The sequence below is a fragment of the Garra rufa genome, chromosome 15 (assembly GCF_049309525.1).
Source record: "Garra rufa chromosome 15, GarRuf1.0, whole genome shotgun sequence".
Taxonomy (NCBI): domain Eukaryota; kingdom Metazoa; phylum Chordata; class Actinopteri; order Cypriniformes; family Cyprinidae; genus Garra; species Garra rufa.
This window is the reverse complement of record NC_133375.1, coordinates 9,076,443-9,102,300: the sequence shown is the minus strand read 5'-3', so window position 1 is coordinate 9,102,300 and position 25,858 is coordinate 9,076,443. Positions and strand designations below refer to the sequence as shown.

The 25,858-nt window shown below is 35.5% G+C and overlaps 2 protein-coding genes across 2 annotated transcripts in view; both read right to left on the bottom strand.

Moving 5' to 3' along the window:
* LOC141287192 (TBC1 domain family member 10A-like) overlaps nt 1-6,956 on the bottom strand; it is a 29,381-nt gene extending 22,425 nt beyond the window's left edge. Inside the window, exon 1 of the mRNA XM_073819327.1 lies at nt 6,092-6,956. Coding sequence (XP_073675428.1) covers nt 6,092-6,276 — 185 coding nt within the window. The 5' untranslated portion in view covers nt 6,277-6,956. The remainder of the gene's footprint in view (nt 1-6,091) is intronic.
* Nucleotides 6,957-11,399: 4,443 nt separating this feature from the next.
* Nucleotides 11,400-13,871, bottom strand: LOC141286798 (myosin regulatory light chain 2, atrial isoform-like). Its single transcript, XM_073818902.1, has 6 exons — nt 13,752-13,871; nt 12,770-12,845; nt 12,556-12,660; nt 12,367-12,445; nt 12,245-12,293; nt 11,400-12,017 (listed from the first exon to the last, which is right to left on the bottom strand). The coding sequence occupies exons 1-6, from the start codon at nt 13,785-13,787 to the stop codon at nt 11,913-11,915; spliced, it is 450 nt and encodes a 149-aa protein (XP_073675003.1). The 5' UTR covers nt 13,788-13,871; the 3' UTR covers nt 11,400-11,912.
* Between the last annotated feature and the right edge of the window lie 11,987 nt (nt 13,872-25,858).

Below are 25,858 nucleotides of genomic sequence, written 5' to 3'. Positions count from 1 at the left end.
AACATTTCAAGTCCTACTGATCCCAAAATTGATCCCAAAATGCACAGAAATGATGTTATCTAATATGAGCTTCAATACGAGTTCCCCAATCACTCCTGCACTTGATAAGTCATAATAAAAGAGGCATAACAAAACCGTAAACAAATGTTTAAGGGCGATTTATTTTTTTATTTTAATTTTGTAGATAATTAATGTGTCAAATTTATTTACATTTTAATAGAAAGTAATACTATTGTTCAGCAATGATCTATTAAATTGATCAAAAGTGAGAGTAAAGACATTAATAATGTTACAAAAGATTACCGTTTTAAACTAAAGCTGCTATTTTAATCTTTATATTCATTGAAGAACCATAAATAAACTGTTTTTAACATTGATAATAAGAAATGTTTCTTAAGCATCAAATAATCATATCAGATCAATTTCTGAAGGATCAAGCCACACTGAAGACTGGAGTAATGATGCTGAAAATTCAGCTTCATCGTCACAGGAATAAATTACAACATAAAATACAGAAAATATGTATTTTAAATTGTAATAATAATGCTATTTCACAGTATTGCTGTTTTTACTGTATTTTAATCAAATAAATGCAGGCTTGGTGAGCATAAGAGCTGTAATCTTGACAACAAACTAACAAACAAGAAAAATAAATAGTTGAAGCAAGTTTCATCACCAGGAATTTTAGATCTGAATAATCTGAAACAATTTCATGACTAATGCAAATAACCATTCAGTCGATGACTAGACAGTTTCACCCCGAGTAAGGTCAGGGAGAATCTCCCTGGGTTCGACCCATAGACTGTAAAAAAAGATGGACAACGCGTCTCCGTTTCTTTCCACTATAGAAAAATGAAGCCAAAACAACTCAATATGGCCGCTACCATCTTGGGGGAAATTACGTCATTTGGAGCCAGAGTCTGCGCAGTAGAGATTCGTTTTGAGCCAGAGTCTGCACAGTAGAGATTCGTTTGGAGCCAGAGTCTGCCCAGTAGAGATTCATTTGGAGCCAGAGTCTGCGCAGTAGAGATTCGTTTGGAGCCAGAGTCTGCGCAGTAGAGATTCGTTTGGAGCCAGAGTCTGCGCAGTAGAGATTCGTTTGGAGCCAGAGTCTGCGCAGTAGAGATTCGTTTGGAGCCAGAGTCTGCGCAGTAGAGATTCGTTTGGAGCCAGAGTCTGCGCAGTAGAGATTCATTTGGAGCCAGAGTCTGCGCAGTAGAGATTCGTTTGGAGCCAGAGTCTGCGCAGTAGAGATTCGTTTGGAGCCAGAGTCTGCGCAGTAGAGATTCGTTTGGAGCCAGAGCATGCGCAGTAGATTCGTTTGGAGCCAGAGTCTGCGCAGTAGAGATTCGTTTGGAGCCAGAGTCTGCGCAGTAGAGATTCGTTTGGAGCCAGATTCTGCGCAGTAGAGATTCGTTTGGAGCCAGAGTCTGCGCAGTAGAGATTCGTTTGGAGCCAGAGTCTGCGCAGTAGAGATTCGTTTGGAGCCAGAGTCTGCGCAGTAGAGATTCATTTGGAGCCAGAGCATGCGCAGTAGAGATTCGTTTGGAGCCAGAGCATGCGCAGTAGAGATTCGTTTGGAGCCAGAGTCTGCGCAGTAGAGATTCGTTTGGAGCCAGAGCATGCGCAGTAGAGATTCGTTTGGAGCCAGAGTCTGCGCAGTAGAGATTCGTTTGGAGCCAGAGTCTGCGCAGTAGAGATTCGTTTGGAGCCAGAGTCTGCGCAGTAGAGATTCGTTTGGAGCCAGAGCATGCACAGTAGAGATTCGTTTGGAGCCAGAGCATGCACAGTAGAGATTCGTTTGGAGCCAGAGCATGCACAGTAGAGATTCGTTTGGAGCCAGAGTCTGCGCAGTAGAGATTCGTTTGGAGCCAGAGTCTGCACAGTAGAGATTCATTTGGAGCCAGAGCATGCGCAGTAGAGATTCGTTTGGAGCCAGAGCATGCGCAGTAGAGATTCGTTTGGAGCCAGAGTCTGCGCAGTAGAGATTCGTTTGGAGCCAGAGTCTGCGCAGTAGAGATTCGTTTGGAGCCAGAGTCTGCGCAGTAGAGATTCGTTTGGAGCCAGAGTCTGCACAGTAGAGATTTGTTTGGAGCCAGAGCATGCGCAGTAGAGATTCGTTTGGAGCCAGAGTCTGCGCAGTAGAGATTCGTTTGGAGCCAGAGTCTGCGCAGTAGAGATTCATTTGGAGCCAGAGCATGCGCAGTAGAGATTCGTTTGGAGCCAGAGCATGCGCAGTAGAGATTCGTTTGGAGCCAGAGTCTGCGCAGTAGAGATTCGTTTGGAGCCAGAGCATGCGCAGTAGAGATTCGTTTGGAGCCAGAGTCTGCGCAGTAGAGATTCGTTTGGAGCCAGAGTCTGCGCAGTAGAGATTCGTTTGGAGCCAGATTCTGCGCAGTAGAGATTCGTTTGGAGCCAGAGTCTGCGCAGTAGAGATTCGTTTGGAGCCAGAGCATGCGCAGTAGAGATTCGTTTGGAGCCAGAGTCTGCGCAGTAGAGATTCATTTGGAGCCAGAGCATGCGCAGTAGAGATTCGTTTGGAGCCAGAGTCTGCACAGTAGAGATTCGTTTGGAGCCAGAGTCTGCGCAGTAGAGATTAGTTTGGAGCCAGAGTCTGCGCAGTAGAGATTCGTTTGGAGCCAGAGCATGCGCAGTAGAGATTCGTTTGGAGCCAGAGTCTGCGCAGTAGAGATTCATTTGGAGCCAGAGCATGCGCAGTAGAGATTCGTTTGGAGCCAGAGTCTGCACAGTAGAGATTCGTTTGGAGCCAGAGTCTGCGCAATAGAGATTCGTTTGGAGCCAGAGTCTGCGCAGTAGAGATTCGTTTGGAGCCAGAGCATGCGCAGTAGAGATTCGTTTGGAGCCAGAGCATGCGCAGTAGAGATTCGTTTGGAGCCAAAGTCTGCGCAGTAGAGATTCGTTTGGAGCCAGAGCATGCGCAGTAGAGATTCGTTTGGAGCCAGAGTCTGCGCAGTAGAGATTCGTTTGGAGCCAGAGTCGTGAGGCGGAGCCGCGGTATCAAAATCCCGCCCAAACTATCACAGATCCAATCGCACGATCACAATCATGACACCACACCCCGTTTTTATAGCATCAAATAACTACTTAAAAGCGAACTTATTAGAAAAACGAACACCTAAACATGAATCAGCATTATAAGAACTACTTCACACGATGGAAATCATCTTTTGAAAAAAAATATTTGAAGTGTAATTCGATTATTTAGTTTGGCTCACGTCCCATTAGATTACATGGAGAGGGCGGGGTTTATGACCTATACTGCAGCCAGCCACCGGGGGGCGATAGAAAACTTTTGGCTTCACTTTTCAGGACACCTACGGCACACTTGGTTCGACCTGTGGTGATAACTTTGCCTAAGGCTACAACGGTGCTGAACAGGCCTGTTATCTTTAGCTTTTGTGTTTCCCCATTCAAATTTGAACCATTTAGCTTGTGGCCGAGACATTTAAATATCAGTCTGCCAGCGCACCAACCACCAGCTAGCTTCCCCTTTACTTAGATACCGATCCTAACCACTAGAAATTTGATCTGAAAGTAATGTTTCTTTAAATATTTTTCCTATTAAGCTACAACTTGCAGTTGCAGGTTTTACTTCCTTTTCATTTTCCAGAGCAATTTAAACCAAAAACAGTTTATAAAAAAAATAAAAAATAAATGGGGCCTCTCTCTAGTTGGCAGAGACGTCTAACCTCAGGGCACCAGCACTCCCATAAACCACAGGAAACGGAAAGCGGCTGTACACTCAGTACACAGGGACAACTATCACTTACTCATCTATTCCATGCTCTTTAACAATTCACACCGAACAGACAGGCCTGCTGCTGTCTCAGGCTACTGTTTGATACCATTAATTCTCTTCTCAATGCAGTGGTGACAATCCAAAATCTAGGCGTATCTGTAAACAACACAAATGTGTTCTTTTCTGTAGACTGGAGTGTCTTTATTAAAGACGCCAACCTGGGGCAGATGCCTCGCTGATAAAAGACAGGAAGCTTTAACAGGACTGCAACCGGCTGCAAAGCAAGTGAGGATGAAACGCCCTGACAGGCTGACACTCCATTCAAACCACATCAATGAAAACTAACACACAACCTTTTAAGCCCAATTCCAATGAAAAGAAAACTGACAGTTTCATACATCCGTCAAAACTGGTTCAACGACTTACACAAAACAAATTCAGTAACTCTGAGTTTAAAATACTTGGTTGCATGCTGTGTTTTGTTATTGTTTGCTTTAGTAAAATCAACTTCCCATTTATCACTTTTTAAAAGGAGGGATTCTAGTGCTTTTCAAAAAAGGGTGTAGAAATGTATTAAGCATAATTACAGTTCAATTAATTACTAGTTTTATGTGAACACTTTACATTGCTGGTGAGAACACATGACATGAGCTGTATACAAATATAAATATATATATATATATAAATTATATAAATGTATGTATACAAACATACAACAAAAATATATTAAAAATTAAAACAATTTAATGTTGTAATTGTTTTATATTATAATAATTTTAGGTTACACTTTAGTATACAATATAATTATAATGAATAACTAGTACTTACTATGTGGTAGGGGTTAGGACCAGGGTTTGGTTTAGGGTTAGTTGCATGTAATTATGCATAATTTACTGTTATTGCTGTAATAAATTCACTACCAAACGTTTTTTGAACAGTAAAATTTTTTATGTTTTTAATGCTTGGCTTTTATTTCCCAAGCCTGGATTTATTTGATCCAAAGAACTGCAAAAATAGTACATTTCTGAAATATTTTTACTTTAAATAAAATCAATGTTTTCTATTTGAATATAGTTTAATTTTCAGCATAATTACTCCAGTCTTCAGTGTCACATGGTTTTTCAGAAATCATTCTGATATGCTGGTTTGCAAGAATTTTTTTTATTATTTTATTTTATTTTTTAAGATTCTTTGATGAATAGAAAGATCCAAAGATCAGAATTTATCTGAAATAAAATGCTTTTGTAACATTATACCCTATACCATTCAAAAGCTTAAAGTCTTTTTTTTTTTAATTGATCAAAAGTGATGATAAAGACATTTATAATGTTACAAAAGCTTTTTTTGACAGGAAAGAAATGATAGAAATTAATACTTTTATTTAGAAAGGACGCTTTAAATTAATCAAAAGTGATGATAAAGGCATTTAACTTCTGAACTTTATTCATCATAGAAACCTGAAAAAATTCTACTCAGCTGTTTGTTTGTTTTTTTCAACATAATAATAATAAATATTTTTGACCAGCAAATCACAATATTATAATGATTTCTGAAGACTCATGTGACTGGAGTAATGATACTAAAAATTCAGCTTCGAAATCACAGGAATAAATTACATGTTAAAATATATTCAAATAGAAAACTGTTATTTTAATTAGTAAAAATATTTCAAAATTTGACTGTTTTTGCTGTACTTTAGATCAAATAAATGCAGACAGCAGTTTTGGTGAGCAGAGAAGACTTCTTAAAAAAACATTAAAAGTGTAAAATTAATAATTCACAAACAATATACACAAATAATAGATATTAAATACAGAATATATATATATATTTTTTCAAAATATTGCTATTTTTAATGTATTTTTGCGAGCGTAAGAGGCTTAAAAAAACAAAATAAAGCTTAAAACTAAAAAAAAAATCGTTAATGATTCAAAACTTTTGACTAGTAGTTTATATTATCATTATAATAATTACAATTATAATTGTTATTCAAAGGGTTTCATTAAAAGGCTACACCTGCCACCACAAATAAAGCATTCTTTAACTAACTTATGCGTTAGGCAATATTATGAATAATATACAGGCACACATATGGCATTGACAAAGTTAAGCAACAAAGATTATTTTGTTTTGAATGCTTAAGTGTGTCAAGAATCTGAGCTATGCTACTCTCAAGTGCTTTCCTACTACTCACACACCCATTAAAGTCCAAACATGCAGTATTTTCTCTTCCAGCTTCATCACGTGACTTTGATTACCACCCAAAATCAAGCAACACAAACAGGATCTGGTGAGATCCACTAAAACAGCCTTGCAAACCAGTGCACTTACAATTCGACTGAATATTGCTGGGCTCCTCCGATGAATCCATACTTGTCAGTTTGCCTCGAGCTGGTGAACCCGTTGATTTCAGAGTCCGATCCGAAAGAGCTCTCCTCATCAAACTGACTGCCCAGAGTCCTCACACTCATGGTATCCTCAGACGAAAGACGTCCATTCTCCTGCTGAGCCATCATGATCCTCTACTAAACAAACACTCTTAAGATAAGTTCACTTACAGGTCATCACCTGCACCCATCAATAGACATCCCAAGAGAAAACGGTTTCAGCTTTAACGTTATTGATCCCAAATCAGGCCAAACCAAAACGAACGTTATACAGTCCCACCACGACTTCAGATTCACGTACTTTGTCTCCCGTGTTTTGTATGTAGATTTGTGCGTGTTTTAAAGCTACAGCGTCTTCTAAACGGATTACTGTGCTTCTAAATCACCCGAGTTAAATGCTAAATTAGCTTAGCGCGCAACGTGTCACTATCCAACCCCCAGTTAGTAAGATCCCAAAACAACTATCACTCAAATTGTACTTTACACAAGCAGAAACGTCGTCCGAAAAACGTGTAAACAACCGGACGAGCGAAACTAACGTTACGCCTGAATTTCCTGAATCACATTTTTCCAGTCCACGGATTGTCAGGTTCCGAGTTCAGCGGGCTGTTTTCATTCAGCACGCAGAGGTTTGAGGAGGAAAACAGATGATATTCCCAGCCAAGATGCACCAGTAGAGTTGTTCTCGTAATTTAAATCGAGGTCCCATGGTTCAAAGGTAAATAATAAAGTAACTGACGCATCGGTCGAGCTGTTTTTAGTGTTTGGGTGGTGGTGGTGTTGATGACATTAGCGCTGAGTTTCCAGTCTTTCGCTGTTGCGTTTGACAGTTCTGCACATGCGCGTCTGTGTCACTTCCGGAATCCACAGGTTATTTGCATATCATATTTCTCTGGAATGTGTCTGGTCAGTTTCTCGAGGTTTTAGCTTGAATCATTTAAATCATTATGTCACAGATGAGTAGGAAAAGTAAAGGGAAGTCTGACTAATGATTAAAGCAAAGGTTCACCCCAAAAGTTCAAAAGTTTGGGGTCAGTACATTTTTTTTAAGAAATTAATACATTTATTTACCAAGGATGTATTAAGTTAATAATTAAGAGTTTATTAAAAGTTAATAATAAATAATTTACATTGTTGTAAAAATTAATATTTTGAATAAACACTGTACTTTTTAAACTTGTTATTCATGAAAGAATCCTGGATAAAAAAAAATGTCAATATTTGGCAGCACAACTGTTGATATTATCCGACATTGATCATTCTAAGAATAAATCAGCATATTAGAATGATTTCTGAAGGATCATGTGACACTTAAGACTGGAGTAACAGCTGATAAAAATTCAGCTTTTCATCACAGGAATAAATTATATTTTAAAGTATGTTCAAATAAAAAACATTATTTTATATTGTAAAAACATTTTGCAATATTACTGTTTTTTTTCTGTATTTGTAATCAAATAAATGCAGCCTTGATGAGCATAAGAGACTCCTTTAAAGACTATTACAAGACTGACCCCAAACTTTTGAACGGTAGTGTAAATAACCAAAAGGAGAGCCAATCTATGAATGGTTACTACTTCCTATGGTAGTAGTAAAAATAGTGGACCTATTCAATTACAATCGAAATTATTCAACCCCCCTAAAGACAAATACAAGCTTTTCTGAAGATCCAGGACTTTATGAAAATTGCATATATAACAGATTATTGCCATATTAAAAGTGAAAATGTCAATATTTAATGTAATATATTTGAGTTCTAGGGTTTATAACACAGCTATGTTATAATTATTCAACGTTTTGTTTTTTTAGTCATTTATTTGTATGGTGGGGAACACAATTTTCTTAGTTTTTTCAACTGCTTACACGCATTTCCAAAACTTTGCCTGTTTTTCACAACTTTACACACAAATTCAAGAATTGCACACACAAAATGCAAAATGCCTCACATCTCTTGCAAAATGAAGCACTGCATTCAAAATATCACAAACACGTCTCAAAAGCAAACATTTCGTCATGCATTCTGAGCACTTTCGAGATATTGAGCTTCACATTTTTGCATTGCATAGACTTCTAGATAGAACCATTTTTGTTTTCTAAAAAAAGGCCCCAAATGTACATAGCTTACAAAAGAAACATCAAAAAATGTAAATAAGTTGTCACAGAATAAGAATATGTGAATAACTAAATTTTGACAAAAATGCATTTGTGGTTATGAATACAGTAATACACAGTACGAAAGAAAAGTAATACACTGCCAGTCAAAAGATTTTGTACAGAAAGATTTTTATTGTTTTTAAAGAACTTTCTTCTGCTCACTAAGCCTGCATTTTTTTGATCCAAAGTACAGCAAAAACAGTAAAATTTGTAATTATTTTTCCTGTTTAAAATAACTGTTATATTTGTATATATTTTACGTAAAATGTAATTTATTCCTGTAATGTTTATCATCATTATTTCCAGTCACATGATCCTTCAGAAATCATTCTAATATTCTGATTTGCTGCTCAAAAAATATTATTATTATTATTATTATGTTGAAAACAGTTGAGTAGAATTTCTTAAATGAATAGAAAGTTCAGAAGAACAGCATTTATCTGAAATATACATCTTTTGTAACATTATACATGTCTTTATCATCACTTTTGATCAATTCAAAGCTAATCAATTCTTTGTTAAATAAAAGTATTAATTTCTATAATTTCTTTCCACAGAAAAAAATAAAAATAAAAAAAATAAAATAAATAAAAAAACTTTTTTTAAGGATCACATGACACTGGAGTAATGATGCTGTAAATTTAGCTTTTTGTATATATTACATTATATTACATTTTTAAATATATTCACCTAGAAAGCAGTTATTTTAAATAGTAAAAATATTTCACAACATTACTGTGCTTGCTGTATTCTTCACATAGACAGGCTTGGTGAGCAGAAGAGAATAAAAAAAAAAACGTTAAAAATCTGACTGTTCAAAAACTTTTGACTGGCAGTGTACATTAACCATGTGTAGTTGGACAGAAACCAAGCATAATTTTGAAAAAGGTGATTATTCCAAAGCATATTCCAAGGCCTATTTTAAAGCCATGTTTAGTTGGTGTTAAGTAAAGCAATAAGTGTTTGCATAAGTAAGGAGTTAGTGTGAGGCACTGATGAATTATTGTGCCGTTTTGATCAGTTGTGTTTGAAAAAGGAAATCAAGATACTTCCTGTTAGATTTTTTGTATGTTACATAGAGAATTGTGTTTTGAGTTTTGCAAAAAGTGTTTTAGAAAATTGAAAATTGAGTCAAAGGCCGAGAATTAGTGTATGTTGTATGTTTGAGTATGTTTGAGTGTCAGGTTTCAGAAATTGTGTGACAAGTAAAGATTTTGTGTGTAAGCAGTTGAAAAAAACTGTAAAACACGATTATTAAACCTTTAGAAACTCTTAGAAAATAGAATTAGCTTGAGCTGTTACACATACATACAGTTAGCCCATGCATGTTATAAAGTTTGAGTAGCTAATATGACAAAGTCAACAGAGCTCTAGTCTCGCATAGCCTTCAGACTGTTTAGTCAACGTTCTGTGGGCGTGACGTCTGAGGATGAGACTAACATAGCTCTCACAAAAGCTATAGAGAAGATCATTTTATTCCTTTACAAAGTCTAATGCTATATGAAGATTTCTAAGACATTAAAAGTTCCTATGGATACAGCTGGCAGCCTTATTCCCACAAGATCAGAAAATGTTTGATCAGAACAACTGAGGGAAAACCTGCAATGTACAGCCAAAGACTTTCAGGATGAACTAATGAAAAGTGGAAAAATATTTCAGTGCAGAGTAGAAGATGAACACAAGACAAGCATAGCTTTCTTGTTGGGGCATCTTGCCGAATGCCACTCTTGACCAAGAAAAACATAAAATGCTGACTTGAATATGCTAAAATGTATTTGGATAGACCTGTGGAGTTCTGGAAGAGTGTTTAATGGAGTGATGTGACCAAATTGGAACTTTTTGGACCCATGGATCAGCAGTATGTCTGGTGCAAAAAACGCAAAACTTATAAGCAGAAAAACACTATCTCCAAAGTCAAATATTGATGTGGACCAGTCCTGTTACAAGGGTTTTTACTGTCGCAGAAAGTGGAAAACATGACTGTATGAAGGACATCACAGATTCTTTGAAGTATCAGGCCATTTTGGCAAGAATTGTGATGCCTTTGGTGCAAAAGACTGAAGCTGAAGATCAATGGACTTTCCTTCAGGACAATCATCCCAAAGTAAACATCTAAATCTGCTTATGCTTGGTTCAGGGATCAGTCATAGAATGTTCTTGAGTGGCCTGTTCAGTCTCCAGATTTAATTCTCATTTAAAACATTTGGTTGAATTTGAAGAAAGCAGTGGCAAAGTAAAAACCCAAGATTATCAGTGATCTGAAGCTTTTCAGGTGATTAATAGACCAAGATTGCAGTAGAGAGGTGACATGCTTCTAAGCACTTCTGAGCAGTTTATTGATGGTTTTAAAGATTAAAAGATTCTGCACCAAATTTGATTTTTGGGGGTTGAATAATTTTGAACATGAATGTTTAGAGCTGATTTTTTTTTCTCTAATAGTGTACTGATGCCTTTGTTGAATTGTTTTCACAAAATTTTGCAGGTCAAGGGGGTTGAATAATTTCGATTGCAACACTATATCTTATACTGGCATTGATACACAGTCTAGCAGGATATTTTTTAAAAAGCACTGAAAAAAAAATGATGTAGAAACTAATTTCACTGAGATATTGCTGCTTAATTTCACAATTAATTAAGAACATAAAAAATTTTTAATAGAAAGACTGAAACAATATTTTCTTGTGAAACATACTACAATAATCTTGAAAACACTTTAGATTAGGGAACATATGCACTATTTAATAAGAGTTTTCCCCTCAATAAACTCCTAATTTAATGTTTATTAATAGTAAAGTAGTTGTTTAGGTTTTGGGTATTTGGTAAATTTAGATTATGGTTAAGCTAGAATATGGTCATGCAGAATAAGGCATATGTGTATATGCATTTCTTGCACACAAACATTAATATTTTTAGAGACATTTTTCAAAAAAATCTTTGTTTATTTTGCAGAAGCAAAGTCATCCTGGGACCTGACAATTTCTGAAAAGGTTGGATTCTCTTGAGTTCATCATATTTAAAACGTTTTTTTCCCTCTTACACATAATGCATTACTCCTACTAGATTTAAAAGAATTAAACAAAGCATAGCAAGTATGAAGTTTATTAGATGTTTACGAAAATGCACCAAAGAATTCAAGGGCCTCAAGTTCCAGTTACTAATTGCAGTCTAACAAACCGTCTGTGGGGGGCAGCAATTACAGACAGAATTTACAAGTGAGCAAATATCTACTAGTACACTCTTCTCTAATGTTCAGTTAGTTAGGTACAGTAGTATTCCAATAATGTGTTTTCATAATGATAGAAATGTAGTTTTATTAACTGAAATCAATCGTATTTTATTGTTTTTGTTAAAAACATACAAGAATGCTGTTTGTGGTTTGAAACCGTGTTGTCTTGTAATACACTGCTCCTAACAGTACAGTTACATGTGACAACAAGCAGTAGATTTGTATTTTTCCTTGCCTTTGTTATATCTAGAACTACCAGAACAGTCAATCTTGTTTTGAAATGCAAAACAAAGTTTTTAATAATGAAAGCTGTTGACATGCCTGAGGGTTGACTGAACTGAATTGAACTGAGAAAGTTCAAATGAAATAAAAGATTTGTCTTTATTCAAGAGTCCTCTTTTTCATCGCCATGCGTGATAATGTAGCAAAGTGATTTATAGTCAATATTCCCAGCCACATCTATTGGAGCCACTGCAAAAGCCTGGTCGACCTGAAACAGAATCAAGTAGATTAGAACATCATTAGAACAAGAGATTCTGTAAAAAGTACACATTCTTATCACATCACCTGATAATATAGGCTATCGAAACCCCAATGTTTGTGATAGCAGTAGAAAGATGGGGAAACATTATCGGTATCTATTGATTTTTTTTATGCATTTTATGTGACTAAATATTTTTTAAAACGCAATTAACATTTATAAATGCAGATACTAACCTCTTCTGCTGTGAATTTATCAGCTTGGTTTATTAGCAGCCTCCTGAACCTGAAACAACATGACATGAAATCCATTAAATGTTTTTAAAAATATGTTTTTGTGATCTGTTTTATACACTTACTCATCCTTATTGACAACGCCTGTAGCATTTGGGTCGAATAGTTTAAAAGCAGCAAGGATGGTTTCTTCTGGGTCTGTGCCTAAAATTATAACAAATACACAAATTTGAATAAATCCTCTGTTTTTAAGTCCCTATAGACTTTTTTATTATTCATCAAGGCCTTGAGATCTTGAAATGTAGTTGTCATACCATTGAGCTTTTCTCCGAAGAGAGTGAGGAAGACAGTAAAGTTGATGGGCCCTTTTCCTTCTGCTAACATAGACTCCAGCTCTTCATCACTCACATTTAGCTTTCCTGCACAAACATAGTATTCAATGCTTATCTAAAAAGCTGTCTGCTTATATGATGTTTCAGATGTATAATAAAAGTATTCTGAAATCTCCAGTGAATGCATTTTATATACCTAGTTGTGCATAAGTTTCCTTCAGATCAGATTTGTTAATAACTCCATCTCGGTTCTGATCTATGCAGCCGAATGCCTGCAAAAAAGCAAATAATGTACAATTGAGGTAAAAAAGTTTGCATACACCTTGCAGAATCTGCAGGGATCATACAAAATGCATGCCATTTTTTATTTAGTACTGACCTGAATAAGATATTTAACATTAAAGACGTTTTACATAAATGACCCTGCTCATTAAACTGCCTGCTGTTCTTAAGAAAAATGCTTCAGGTCCCACAAATTCTTTGGTTTTTAAGCATTTTTTGTGTTTTTGAACTCTTTCCAAAATTACTATATGATTTCGAAATCCATCTTTTCATACTGAGGACAACTGAGGGACTCATATGCAACTATTAAAGAAAGTTCAAATGCTCACTAATGCTTGAGAAGTAAAAAAAACACAATGCGTTAAGAACTGGGGGTGAAAACGTTTTGAATTTGAAGATCAGGGTGAATTTAACTTATTTTGTCTTCTGGGAAACATGTAAGTATCTTTTGTAGCTTCTGAAGGGCAGTACTAAAAAAAAAAAGATATTTAGGCAAAAATTTGTTCAAAAGTTTTCACCCCCCGGCTCCTAATGCATAGGTTTTCCTTCTGGAGCATCAGTGAGCGTTTGAACCTTCTGTAATAGTTGCATACGAGTCCCTCAGTTGTCCTCAGTGTGAAAAGATGGATCTCAAAGTCATACAGTCATTGATGGAAATGGTTCAAAATACACAAAAATGCTAAGGGACCTGAAGGATTTTTCTGAAGAACAGCAGGCAGTTTAACTGTTCAGGGACTCATAACTATGAAAAAAAAAAAAACACAGCTGTGGATCATTTAGGTAACAACACATTATTAACAATATATATATATATATATATACACACAACTTTATATATCTAGCTTTGCCAATATATAAATTGTTTAATTTGGTTTTCATACAATATAAAGACTGACCTCTTTAAACTCCTGTATTTGTGATTGCTCGAACATGGAGAAGACGTTGGAGGAGCCCCTTTGAGCAGGTTTCCCCCTCTTAGCTGCAGCTTTCTTACTAGCCTTAAAAAAAATGAATAAAAATTGGAAGCACACAGTATAACAATCTATATCAATAAGTATACATAGTGAGGTTCATTAAAATTACTTTTTACTTTTTTATGTCACAGAATAGGAATGTATTTATGCTTTTTTGGCTCATTTTTCTTACATTAAATAAAAATATTAATAGAAAATATGTTTAAAGAGTGTATAGTGCTTCTAAGTACACTAATATAAATCATCTCCGTAATTTCAAATTAACTGTCAGTATATTCAAAACCAGAAAAAAAGTAGCTGTGTCCACTCACCATGTTGACTCTCTGCTCTGCTCTCTGTTTGTGCTCCTGGGTCAGTGGTGTTGCTAATGGAGTCTTTAAGTATGAGGACTCTTATCACTTGTCTTTCTATAAAGGTCTGCAGCGCTTCTGTTAGTCCCCTACATGGGCACCCAGAGCCTCCTAAATACAGGAGCCCTGATAACTGCCCAAGTACTCAGATTCCAGTGGGGTGGAAAAGGAGATAAAGTGACTGGATGAGGAGGGGAGAATAAATGGGGGGACACTTTAAAGGGTTAGTTCACCCAAAAATAAAAGTTCTGTCATTGATTATTCACCCTCATGTTGTTTCAAACCTGTAAGACCTTCGTTCATCTTCTGAACACAAATTAAGATATTTTTGACCAAAGCTGAGATCTTTTTGACCCTGCATAGACAGCAATGCAACTGACACATTCAAGGCCCAGAAAGGTAGTAAGGAAGGACATTGTTAAAATAGTCCATGTGACATCAGTGGGTCAACCATAATGTTATGAAGCTACAAGAAAACGAACAACTTTATTCAACAACTTCTCCTGCTTCAGTCTCGGCCATGTGAACCGGTCATGGTACTCGAGTTAGTTGTTATTTTTGTTTTCTTTACGCACATAAAGTACTCTCATAGCTTCATAACAATTACGGTTGATACCTTTCTGGGTATAAGAACTATGTTGCTGTGTTGCTGTCTATGCAGGGTCAGAGAGCTCTTGGGTTTCATCAAATATAACTTAATTTGTGCTCTGAAGATGAACAAAGGTTTTATGGGTTTTGGAATGACTTGAGGATGAGTAATTAATGACAGAATTTTTATTTTTTTGGTTGAACTATCCATTTAAGGGACGAAAATGATGGATGGGTGCAATGGAAATGAGAAAAGAACTGAGACAGAAAGAAACAAACAAATGCCTAAAACAGTGGCAGTATGTGAGTTTATGTGAGTCTGGGTGGCAGTACAAATGTTCAATCCAAATTAGGGCAGCTCATGACCTGGTGAATTACAAAGCTCGCATATCAAGATAGTGTCCTTGGGTAAAGCTGTGGGACATGCAGAGTCCTTGTGACTGTTATATTTTGGGTTTGCTTGGATTGTGTTAAACTGGGTACAGTGTGAGAAAAAAAAAATTCAGTGTGACACAGCATTGTGAATGTGGAGTCATTTTATTACAGTCCCATGTTTTCTGCCATTTGTTGGAAATTTTATCATTCTAAAGTTGGTTCTATTTTATGAATGGGTCAAGCGGGTTGTGGAAGCATTAATATGGATTATGGTTTAAAGTTAAAATGCCTTAATGTTGTTGTTGTTGTTGTTGTTTTTTTTACAAACACACAGCCTTTCACTTCACAAGATGTTAACTGATGGACTAAAGTCATGTGGATTACCTGTTAATTATTGTGGTGTTTTTATCAGCTGTTTGGACTCTAATTCTAATGGCACCCATTCACTGCAGAGGATCATTGGGGAGCAAATGATGTAATGCTAAATTTCCTAAAATCTGTTCTGATGAACCAACAAACTCATTTACATCTTGGACGGCATGAGTACATTTTCAGCATATTTGCATTAGATCGCACAAGTATTTTGGAGAATGCTAGTGGCTGTTCCTCAGTTTTTGGGGCATTTTCAAATTATGGTGGGCATTTCCAAAAGCTTTATTCAGTTCACTCTAATCTGTGCTGAGGCAGGTTTAGATGTGGTGGTAGGAATGGCCCTTCATGATTTTAGCAAGTAACCCTAACACACATTATGTAAAAAAGACCCACTGATAAAGATTGTAGTTTTGCATATACTGTACACTCAGTAATCTAATTATAAGTCAAATTATTCATTCTTATTAGATAGAAAACATGCATCCAACCATCATGTTTGTTGAACTGCCTGACATATACTTATGACTTTATTCTATTATTTCAGTTTTTTTGGTTTTACTGATTAGTTTTTTGTGTTTTGCTATCTGTATTGTTACTGAAGTGTGTTAGGCATGTCTTGAATAAAAAAGTTCCAACATCAAGTCCAAGTGACGTACTGTAAGTAAGCACTTGAAACATAGCCCATGTCTGATTATACATTGATTCGTAGCCAACAGCAAGGTCATCTGACGTGGGATTTGATACTAAACTGTGCCTTATCTCTCATTGCCTGATTATCTGGTAATCATTCATTTTTCTCAATCAGTATTACATGTAACTGATCTTCAGTTTAGCCTGTTCCTGCTAAATCTAAAAAACTAATACTTGTGTTTATGAGAAAGTGACAGAGACTTGGAAATGAAAGATAATTAAATCTACATAAATGCAAATCTGCAGCCCAACACACCTGCCAGGAAGTTTCTACAGGTCTTGAAGACCCAAACTGGCTTCTTCAGTTGTTTTAAATTTGGGCTATAAACTTGAATGGAAAGTGCCTTCAAAAGTGAGACTGTACACCTCTGCTGAAGTATTTTCAGATACAAATGTTCATTGTAGAAACAGACTTTGATGGTGCCAATCCATAGTTCTAATTTTGTGTTGAGCTAAGTCAGTCATATTGTTAACATTCCTGTATCTAAATGTACACAGCTGAATTGACTTGCTATTTATTATTATTCTTTCTCTCTCATTGAATTAACAGCAGTAATGTTAATTCAGTGACATTATCATTTATTTTTGTATTAATTAATTTCAATGTTGATTCAACCGCAGTAATGTAAAAACAACATCAGTGTACCATTAATTCAGTGTCATTACCATTGTTTTTGCTGAAATTTCAACATTGTTTCCACATTAAATGAGGCCACAAAAGCGATGAACCAGTAGCATTTTGTAATGCTGACTCAGTGACATTACCATTGATTTTATTGTTGAAAATTCCAAATTTCCAAACTGTTTTAACATTACCTTAGGGTGCAAAAGGTGACGTTGAACCAACTTTGTAACATGAATTCAATGCACTTAGCATTTACACATCAACATTGATTTAACACTATTTCAGTAGTTGCTTGCTATCTGGGTAAAGTATTTGCTGCAGCAATGCAAAAAGATGAAGATGGTCTTTATTTAAAGTACATAAAAACTTTGCAGTTTACTAAAACACAAGATGTTTATGTAAGTTTGGTAATAATTCAATACAGTCATTGTAAAGGAACTTATTGGGATTTAATTGTAATTTACACCTACACCTAAAGGCTTCACAGGCATAACCCACTCTTTTTGAAACACCTGTATGTTTTTAACATAAACTTGTGTGTATTTGATAGTTTAAGCACAGTAAGACATGAAAGAGAACTTGATTTAGTACTCACATACTGTGTGCGTTCAGAAAAACCCTGTATCAGATGTTTTAACTAATATGGCTTTTTAACGCATTATTTCAGTGCGATAGACATGATAATCAAAACCAAAAAGACATTGTTTGGCAGAGTATCTGAGGTAGGAGCAGTTAAGGCACAGCCCTATTCTGGAAAAGGGAACCGGGAGCAGAAGCTCATTTGCATTTAAAGAGACAAAACAGTGTATTTTAAAAATGATATAATAAATGATCTGTGGGGTATTTTGAGCTAAAACGTCACAAGAGATATTCATGGGGACTCCTGAGACTTGTATTACGGTTGCTACCAGCTACCTGGTCTCATGACAAACACTACTTTTTCACAAGACGCAAAATACGTACCAATAAGTAAATATCACTGCAGTTTCCAAAAAATGAACACTAGAGGCAGTTAAACTCAGACACCTTTTATTCCTTCAAACACAAAGTATGATTTACAGAGTTAGATAAAGCGTAATTTTTGCACAATTAAGGTCACTGCACACTGAGTCCGAAATTTTCATATGAGTTTTTTAGTTTTTTCGTATTCATCATTCTTTCCTATCAAAATGCTTGCTACGGATGCGAAAATAAAAAATTATCCAAACTTTATGACAGACGAACGTTTTGAAGGCAGTTTGTAAACATGATTGACACAACGTGAGGCTGTATTTATGCGAGGGAGACAGAGCGAAAGGAGAGCAACCTAAAATATACTGTTGTGAGATTGACCCAATTAAAGGTTGTATCAGCCATGTCTGTTTGTCTTAATTGGGTCAATCTCACAACAATATATTTTAGGCAGTGTGCGAATTATACCTTGACAATCGGGGGGGTCAGCTTTTTATAGTTGTTTTTGTACAAGCGTGTACAAAATAGATATTGTGTGCAAAACTAATATATATGCGATATGTTAAATACTAGACATGCAGTTTGCTTTTCCAGCGAGCATTATCCAGGGTTTTCTACTGGCCCAATCGGGCCAGTGGTTCAGATTTTTACTTGCCCTGCCAAAATTTTCACTGGCCCAACCAACCAAAAAAAAAAAAAAAAAAAAAGTTACTAGTTATTTTTTAGCCACATTTTAAATAATGTGTCAAAAGCCAAATATAACTGTATATTTCCTTAAATACAGTTGACAATTTTAAAAAATTATAATTGTGATGTAACTAAATTTATGCACAACAGTATGTCCAGGTTGATGGTCCCAGATCAGCAGTTAACTATAGCCTACATAAATGGAGGACTCCTATTAAAGGAATGTTGTTGCAAAGAAGATTAAACAATATTAGTAAATAGAGTGTTATTAAGCAGAATTTATGTTAAAAGTTTTGTTTTTACGGTGGTCGTCCAAGATTTTTTTTACCTTTGTTTTTACCTTTTCATATGTTTAATTAGGCTCAGAGGTGCCATGAGTGCAATCAAATACATAAATTCATGTTATACAATTTTGAATACAGATATCTGCCAGCAGGTGGAGGCAAGAGACTGATTTAATTACTGAATCATATTATTCATTTGATTCGTTCGAACGGATGGTTCATTCTATAACAAGAAAAGGCGTCTTGAACACTCACCGTGTCTATCGGTAGGCTTCCTATTCAGCAGACTGAATTTTCCCGCTTAGGCTGCTGGGGCGATTGGTATGAACCCTTATAGGGGTGGTCACAGGTTAATTTTATATTTATATTAATTTACTATATTTACTATGAGTAATATTTAAGATACAGATCAGTGCGAACAATTTACCACTATTTACAAGGAAGACCCCCCTTACATCTTGTGTTTATGTCCTTCAGGGGGGATAAAGCATTAATTAGGGGGGTCAGACCCCCCCAAACCCCCCCGTAATTCGCACCCTGATTTTAGGTTGCTCTCCTTTCGCTCTGCCTCCCTCACATTTCGTGCATGAACACGAAAATCCACAACACCAACCCCCTGACGGTGTTTGGTTGGAACACTGTTTGTTTTTCTGTGGAATGGTTGGTAGCACCGATTGTTTTGTTTTTTTTTGGCATATCTCGGAGCCTAGGCTGACCACAGAGACGTGTTTTTTTTTCACAGCCAATTTATGGGGCAGGCAGCGAGCGGATCGTGAAGAAAGGTCAGCTGAATGTGACACCTTATGTTTCAGCCTAGAATCGCTGATACAGCCTTTAACTTGTAGAATATTATATTATGACTTAAAAACTATTTTAATATGCTGTGAAATTTGAAAACAGATGCTTATGAATGTTGGCATGACATATCCAGCTTCATATCTATAGGTTTTCAAAGATGGTAGGTTTGTTCAGTAGCTCATGCAGTACGGATATGTACTTGAGAGGTGAAGAGCTCCGGTTCGAATCCCGTCTAACTGCAGTTTGACAAAAGAGTTCAAATCTACACGTACGGAAGGTTCAAATTGCGCCAACCAATGCGTTTTTATAACGGTTTTGCATTTAACACTATCGAGTAGGTTTAGGGTTGGGTTTGGTGTAGGACATATTACCAACACTATAGAGTATTAACTTTTAGCACATACTTATATCATTGTAGTAAATACGTGCCAGGGTTCACGTATTGAATCTGTGTTTCAGTACCACTCAGTGGACATTTCTTTTTGAAACTGCCACAAAACATACAGTAAGGTACGTAAAATTGGTGCTACTAAAAAGTACCCAGAGGTACATATTTTTATGAGACTATGTTGCTACATTACATATTGTAAAAAGGGGCATAATAGGTCTCCGTTAAAGGAGTAGTTCACTTTCAGAACAAAAATTTACAGATAATGTACTCACCTCCTTGTCATCCAAGATGTTCTTTCTTTCTTCAGTCATAAAGACATTATGTTTTTTGAGGAAAACATTTCATGATTTCTCTCCATATAATGGACTTTTATGGAGCTAGACAAGATGAGCATTTGAGACTAAAAAGTATACAAAATGTAATTTTTTTTAAAAAATAACCTATCATTTAGATAAGACTTTCTTTCCTCGGCTGTGATTGTTTAGAGCCCTTTGAAGCTGCATTTTGGAAGTTCAAATTCGGGGGCACCATAGAAGTCCATTACATGGAGAGAAATCCTGAAATGTTTTCTTAAAAAAAACTATTTCCTTATGACTGAAGAAAGAAAGACATGAACATCTTGGATGACAACATCTGGGGTGAGTACATTATCTGTAAATTTTTGTTCTGAAAGTAAACTACTCCTTTAATGCATTCTTAATGTAACTTTACATGACTTAAAATGCTATGAAACATAATTGTACCATAGGGTACAAAATAGGGCAGGACCAGCTCAGTCGTCACAGGGCCCAGGCCTTGTATAAGGGAGAGATTCTCTCTGTATCTGTATTATCTTTAAAAGTTGATTGGATAAGAAGCTGCCACAGTGAACTATGAATCCTTTGTACTTGGCAATAAAAGGAGATCTCAAGGAGGCTTTGCATCGTCACATGAGCTTTTTTAGCTTGACCCACAGTTAAGCTTTAATATCCCAGATAGCACACGTACTGCAAGATTTCTGTTAAAGATCTCTTGATCTGAAAAGCATCTGCTGTGTACAAACGTCTGGAAGATGTCAGTTTTACATACATTCTAAATCATAAACATCTTAAAGACATCTAATGGATGTCTATCTGACATCTGATAGGAAACATCCAATAGACATATTGCAGATGATCAGACTACATCTTGCAGATGTAAATGCACATTTATGCAAATTTGCTCATCTAATACGCTTATTGGATGTTTCCTATCAGATGTCAAAAAGATGTCTATTAGATGTCTTTAAGATGTATGTAAAACGGAAATCTTACAGATGTCTGCCAGACATTTGTGCACAGCAAATGCTTTCCAGATTTAGAGATCTTTAACAGACATCTTGAAAATGCATGTGTGCTATCTGGGATGTTTTTATTATCATTGGCTGATATAGTATTGCACCAACAGCAACAAGTAATTCTGTAATTCCATATTACAGTGCGAAATGTGCTACTGTCTATTATAAAAGGTTAGTGTTAAGCGAACACTAAACAAGCCACTCATGTTCACCAAACAAGACTCATACTCAATGTTTTCCTAAGTAATTTTGCCTCATTTAACAATTTCCCTTTGGACACTTAACCAAGGGCAAGCAAAGTATTTTCCATATCAGTAGTGTGTGGTCTTCACAGATATCCAAGGTGACGAGTTTGCCACGGCAACAAGAAGGGGCCTGCAGTCTGAACTGGCGTAGAAGGAGACAGGTGTGGGTATTTTTCTACAAAAATAGGAGGAAATAGTCATTTTGTTGCCTTAGTTACAGAGTCAGGCAGGGAGAAAATTATGAATGAAACCCTTTTCCTCAACATAGCATTAGTGTAGGATCAAAATACTTTGTTTATTTAAGTTAAAAGTAAAAGATTTACTCATGTATTTGGTCAGCTTCAGTGGCGCACAGTAAACTGGTCGAGCATCGAGACAAGGATTTGGATTGAAATCAAATTCAAGCTACAAAAACTTTTGGATTTTGGTTTTGGGACACTTGGATGATTGAAAATGGACCACACAAAGGACCATCCGGTGTGACTGACTACTGGAATATCCAGTCGACCATGAAGAAGGTTGGATAAGTTGACAGATGGTTTACGTATATTTTTATAGCCATTTGCATTGAACTGTAATTTAGGAAGAACCAAAGAAAAATCTGCACCTTATGCAGATTTTACTTTAAAATGATGAATACATGAAGAAGACACAACATGGACCTTCATACCATGGACAAGGTACAGACTTATTAAAATAAATTGCTGTGTAATTGATGTTTATGAAGCTTTACCTATAATTCACTTGCTTCTATATTAATAGTATGTCATGTTTTATTAGTAAGTGTTGACTGTTATTGATTTTTTTATATCATAAAGTAGATATTCAATTATAAATTCTTAAATCAGACATTTTTTTTATTACACTTAATAGCACCTGGTTTTTATCCAAGACCTTGCCAGGAATGTAGCGTTTATCAAAGCATGCTGCAACGTCTTGTAAATATCTGTTGAGCTTTCGTTGGTCCTCCCCCTCACGCCACAGTAGATTTCTTTGTTGCAAGTTTGCTCTTATGATTGTCATCTAATGGCTCATGACCTTGGACGAACTCTATGTGTGTGATTTGTGTCACTGTGACTGCATCTTCAATTCAGAGTCAATTTATTGTCATGAAGTCCATCGCCCTGCCTTTTTTATGATGTAACAGTGCATTGGATGTGTATCAATAAACAGTTCTTATGATTATAAAAGCTGATCATAAATTATGAACTCTAACTAGAGTTACTACGCCCTCTCGTAAAATGATTAAAATTTAACATACTTTTTTTTTCTGGAATAAGCCTAGACAACATACAGAAGCCACAGCTGTAAAAATATTATGATACTGATAAGTGTCTGTCTTGATTACTTTAGACTGAGGATGGGTCTGCTTACAGTAATGCAGGCTGGAATTGCAATGTGAGTTTAATAACAATGAATCATTTGCAGTGCAATCAGTTGTAGTGATTATGTAATAAGTGTAGTGATTATGAAGCAAATTCATTTGTAGGATAAAAATTCTAGTATAGGGAATTTCTACAGTGTTTAAAGGGTTTGATTAAAAGTCTCTTTAGCTAACCTATGTGAAGTATTTAAATCCAGGAATGAATGATAAATGTGTCCAGAAATAAAGTTCTGTTTGCACTGATAAGGACCTTTCGCAATGTCAGTATATTGTAACCGTAACTCTGCGTGGGAGTTCAATGTGTGTCTGACCGCCTTTATGACCCCAGGCACATGACTTTTTAAGGTCTTAAAACACATACAGTTGAAGTCAAAAGTTTACTGAATCTGCAAAATGTTAATTATTTTACCAAAATAAGAGGGATCATACGAAATGCATGATATTTTTTATTTAGTACTGACCTGAATAAGATATTTCACATAAAAGACATTTACATATAGTCCACCAGAGAAAATAATAGTTGAATTTATAAAAATGGCCCTGTTCAAAAGTGTGTGTGTGTGTGTGTGTGTGTGTGTGTGTGTGTTTGTTTGTTTGTTGTTCATGAGTCCCTTGTTTGTTCTAAACAGTTAAGCTGCCCGCTGTTCTTCAGAAAAATCATTTTTTGTTTATTTTTGTGTATTTGAATGCTTTCCAACAATGACTGTATGCTTTGAGATCCATCTTTTTACACTGAGGACAACTGAGGGACTCATATGCAACTATTACAAAAGGTTCAAACGCTCACTGATGCTCCAGAAGGAAAAACGATGCTTTAAGAGCTGGGGGTGAAAACTTTTGAACCGAATGAAGAGGTGTACATTTTTCTTATTTTGCCAAAATGTCTTATTTTTTTTTCATTTAGTACTGCCCTTCAGAAGCTACAGAAGATACTTACGTTTGAAGACAAAACAAATCAAATTTACCCTGATCTTCAAATTCAAAAAGTTTTTGTCTACAATATATATATACAGTGGTGGACAGATTACTTGCAAACTGTAGTCTGTTGCTGTTTTCAAATTATAAAATCAGTTGTATTGTATTTGTTGTAATATAATTTGACTACATTTTCGGTAATCTGACTTCTTTATGATTACTTTTAAATTACTTTTGTAAGTACATCTTTTAGGTTCGGTTGACAGATAAAATCGGCGAATTCCTGCATTACATGTAAACTATGAAAATATATGAATTCCATAGACACAGTAAAACATATTGAGAAAATACTACTTAAAAGTAAAATTATTTATGTAAATCCAGTAGTTAAATTTTTGTAGCCTATTAAATGTCTGTGTAATAATGAATAATGGCTGGTCTGTGTGTACAATTCAACAAATCTAGAACACTTTACAAACATATATAAGTGACAGGTTTTTTAGGAATAAAAAGGATAAAAAAAAGAAAAGTGATTTCCAATTAATGTAATTCTGTACTTAAAAAACGAACTGCAATCTGATTATAAGAATTTTAAAACATCATAAAATCTTCTTGCAACAGACACATCAATTCACAAAGACATAGATAAAGTATAGCCTACAATATATTGAGAATGGCAATAAGGAAATTAAATGTATAAAAGCGTTACTTAATAATACTTATATAACTGACCCCAATATGATAACATTATCTATTGGCAACATACTCTAAAGCCAAACTCATGTGGATATTTTAATATGGCTCTTGCTTTTGTTACACTGGAACAAAAAAAAAAAAGGCTTTCCACAAACTTTGGAAACTGAGGTGAAAGCACATAATTCTCTATAACCTAACTGATGTAGTATAAGGATTTGTCTAGGTCCTAGTCAAACCTGCAAATAGAAAATTTGGTCACACTTTAGTTTGGAGACCAATTCTCACTATAACTAATTATAAACTACGATTTTTGCCTCAATAAATTCCTAATTTGCTGCTCAAGGTCATTGTTAAGTTTAGGCATGGGTAGGGTTATGAGATCTAATATGGTCAGGAATAAAGCATTGATATGTGCTTCATGAATACTAATAAACAGACAATGTCCTGGTAATATGCATGTTAATCATAGTAAATCTTGTCTCTAAACTAAAGTGTTGCCATAAATATGAGCCATATACTGCACAAAATCAAACCCAACAGTTTTCATGTTATCAGCATTTTACCACGTTGCACCAGGGCTGCACAGATCAAGTTTCTAAACCTTATACACTTGATATTAAAGCTTCAATTATTTCTGTCTTTCTCTTCCTTGAACTCCCATCTACTTTTAGAACTTGCTAGTGAGGTTCAAATCATTTTTTATATTATTTTTATGATACTAGAGCAATTCATACTCTTTGTGTTTTCACGTTTATCTGATTTTTTAACAAACCTAAACATAACTCTGCCTGACCACTTAGGCAACTCTTCAGAGTGCAATAAACTTTTGATATTTGGACTTTCCCTCACATCACATTCCTGCAGACCTATTTTTGGAAAAATGTTTGCCCCATGTAAACTAAGCAACCTATATTTAGCAAGGGTTTAAGTTCAGTAGCTATTTCTAAATTTCACCTAAATCCTAGTTTTCTTGAAAGTAAATTACATAAGACAATTCAGTATGAAATAATACAATATCAATCAAACATTTAGTGGCAAACAGACATCTAAAGAAACCCACATGCCAACTTAGGTGCATCACAGTATAATGTCAAATGCCATTTTTTGCTCTGTATTGCATCAGAATGATGCTTGTGTTTATAAATATACCTTTTCACTGTTGTTTCATACATACAGTATTAATTTATATTATAGACATCAAATTAATTGTGTCAATCTCATTGTGAATTTCCCATGGAGGCAAAGGTCATGTTACATGTGAAGCGCGTGACCACGTTGAGTGGCCTTGACAGTTAGGTTTCCAAGGTGATAGGTGAGATTAAATGTAGGTGTGTGTGTGTGTGTGTGTGTGTGTGTGTGTGTG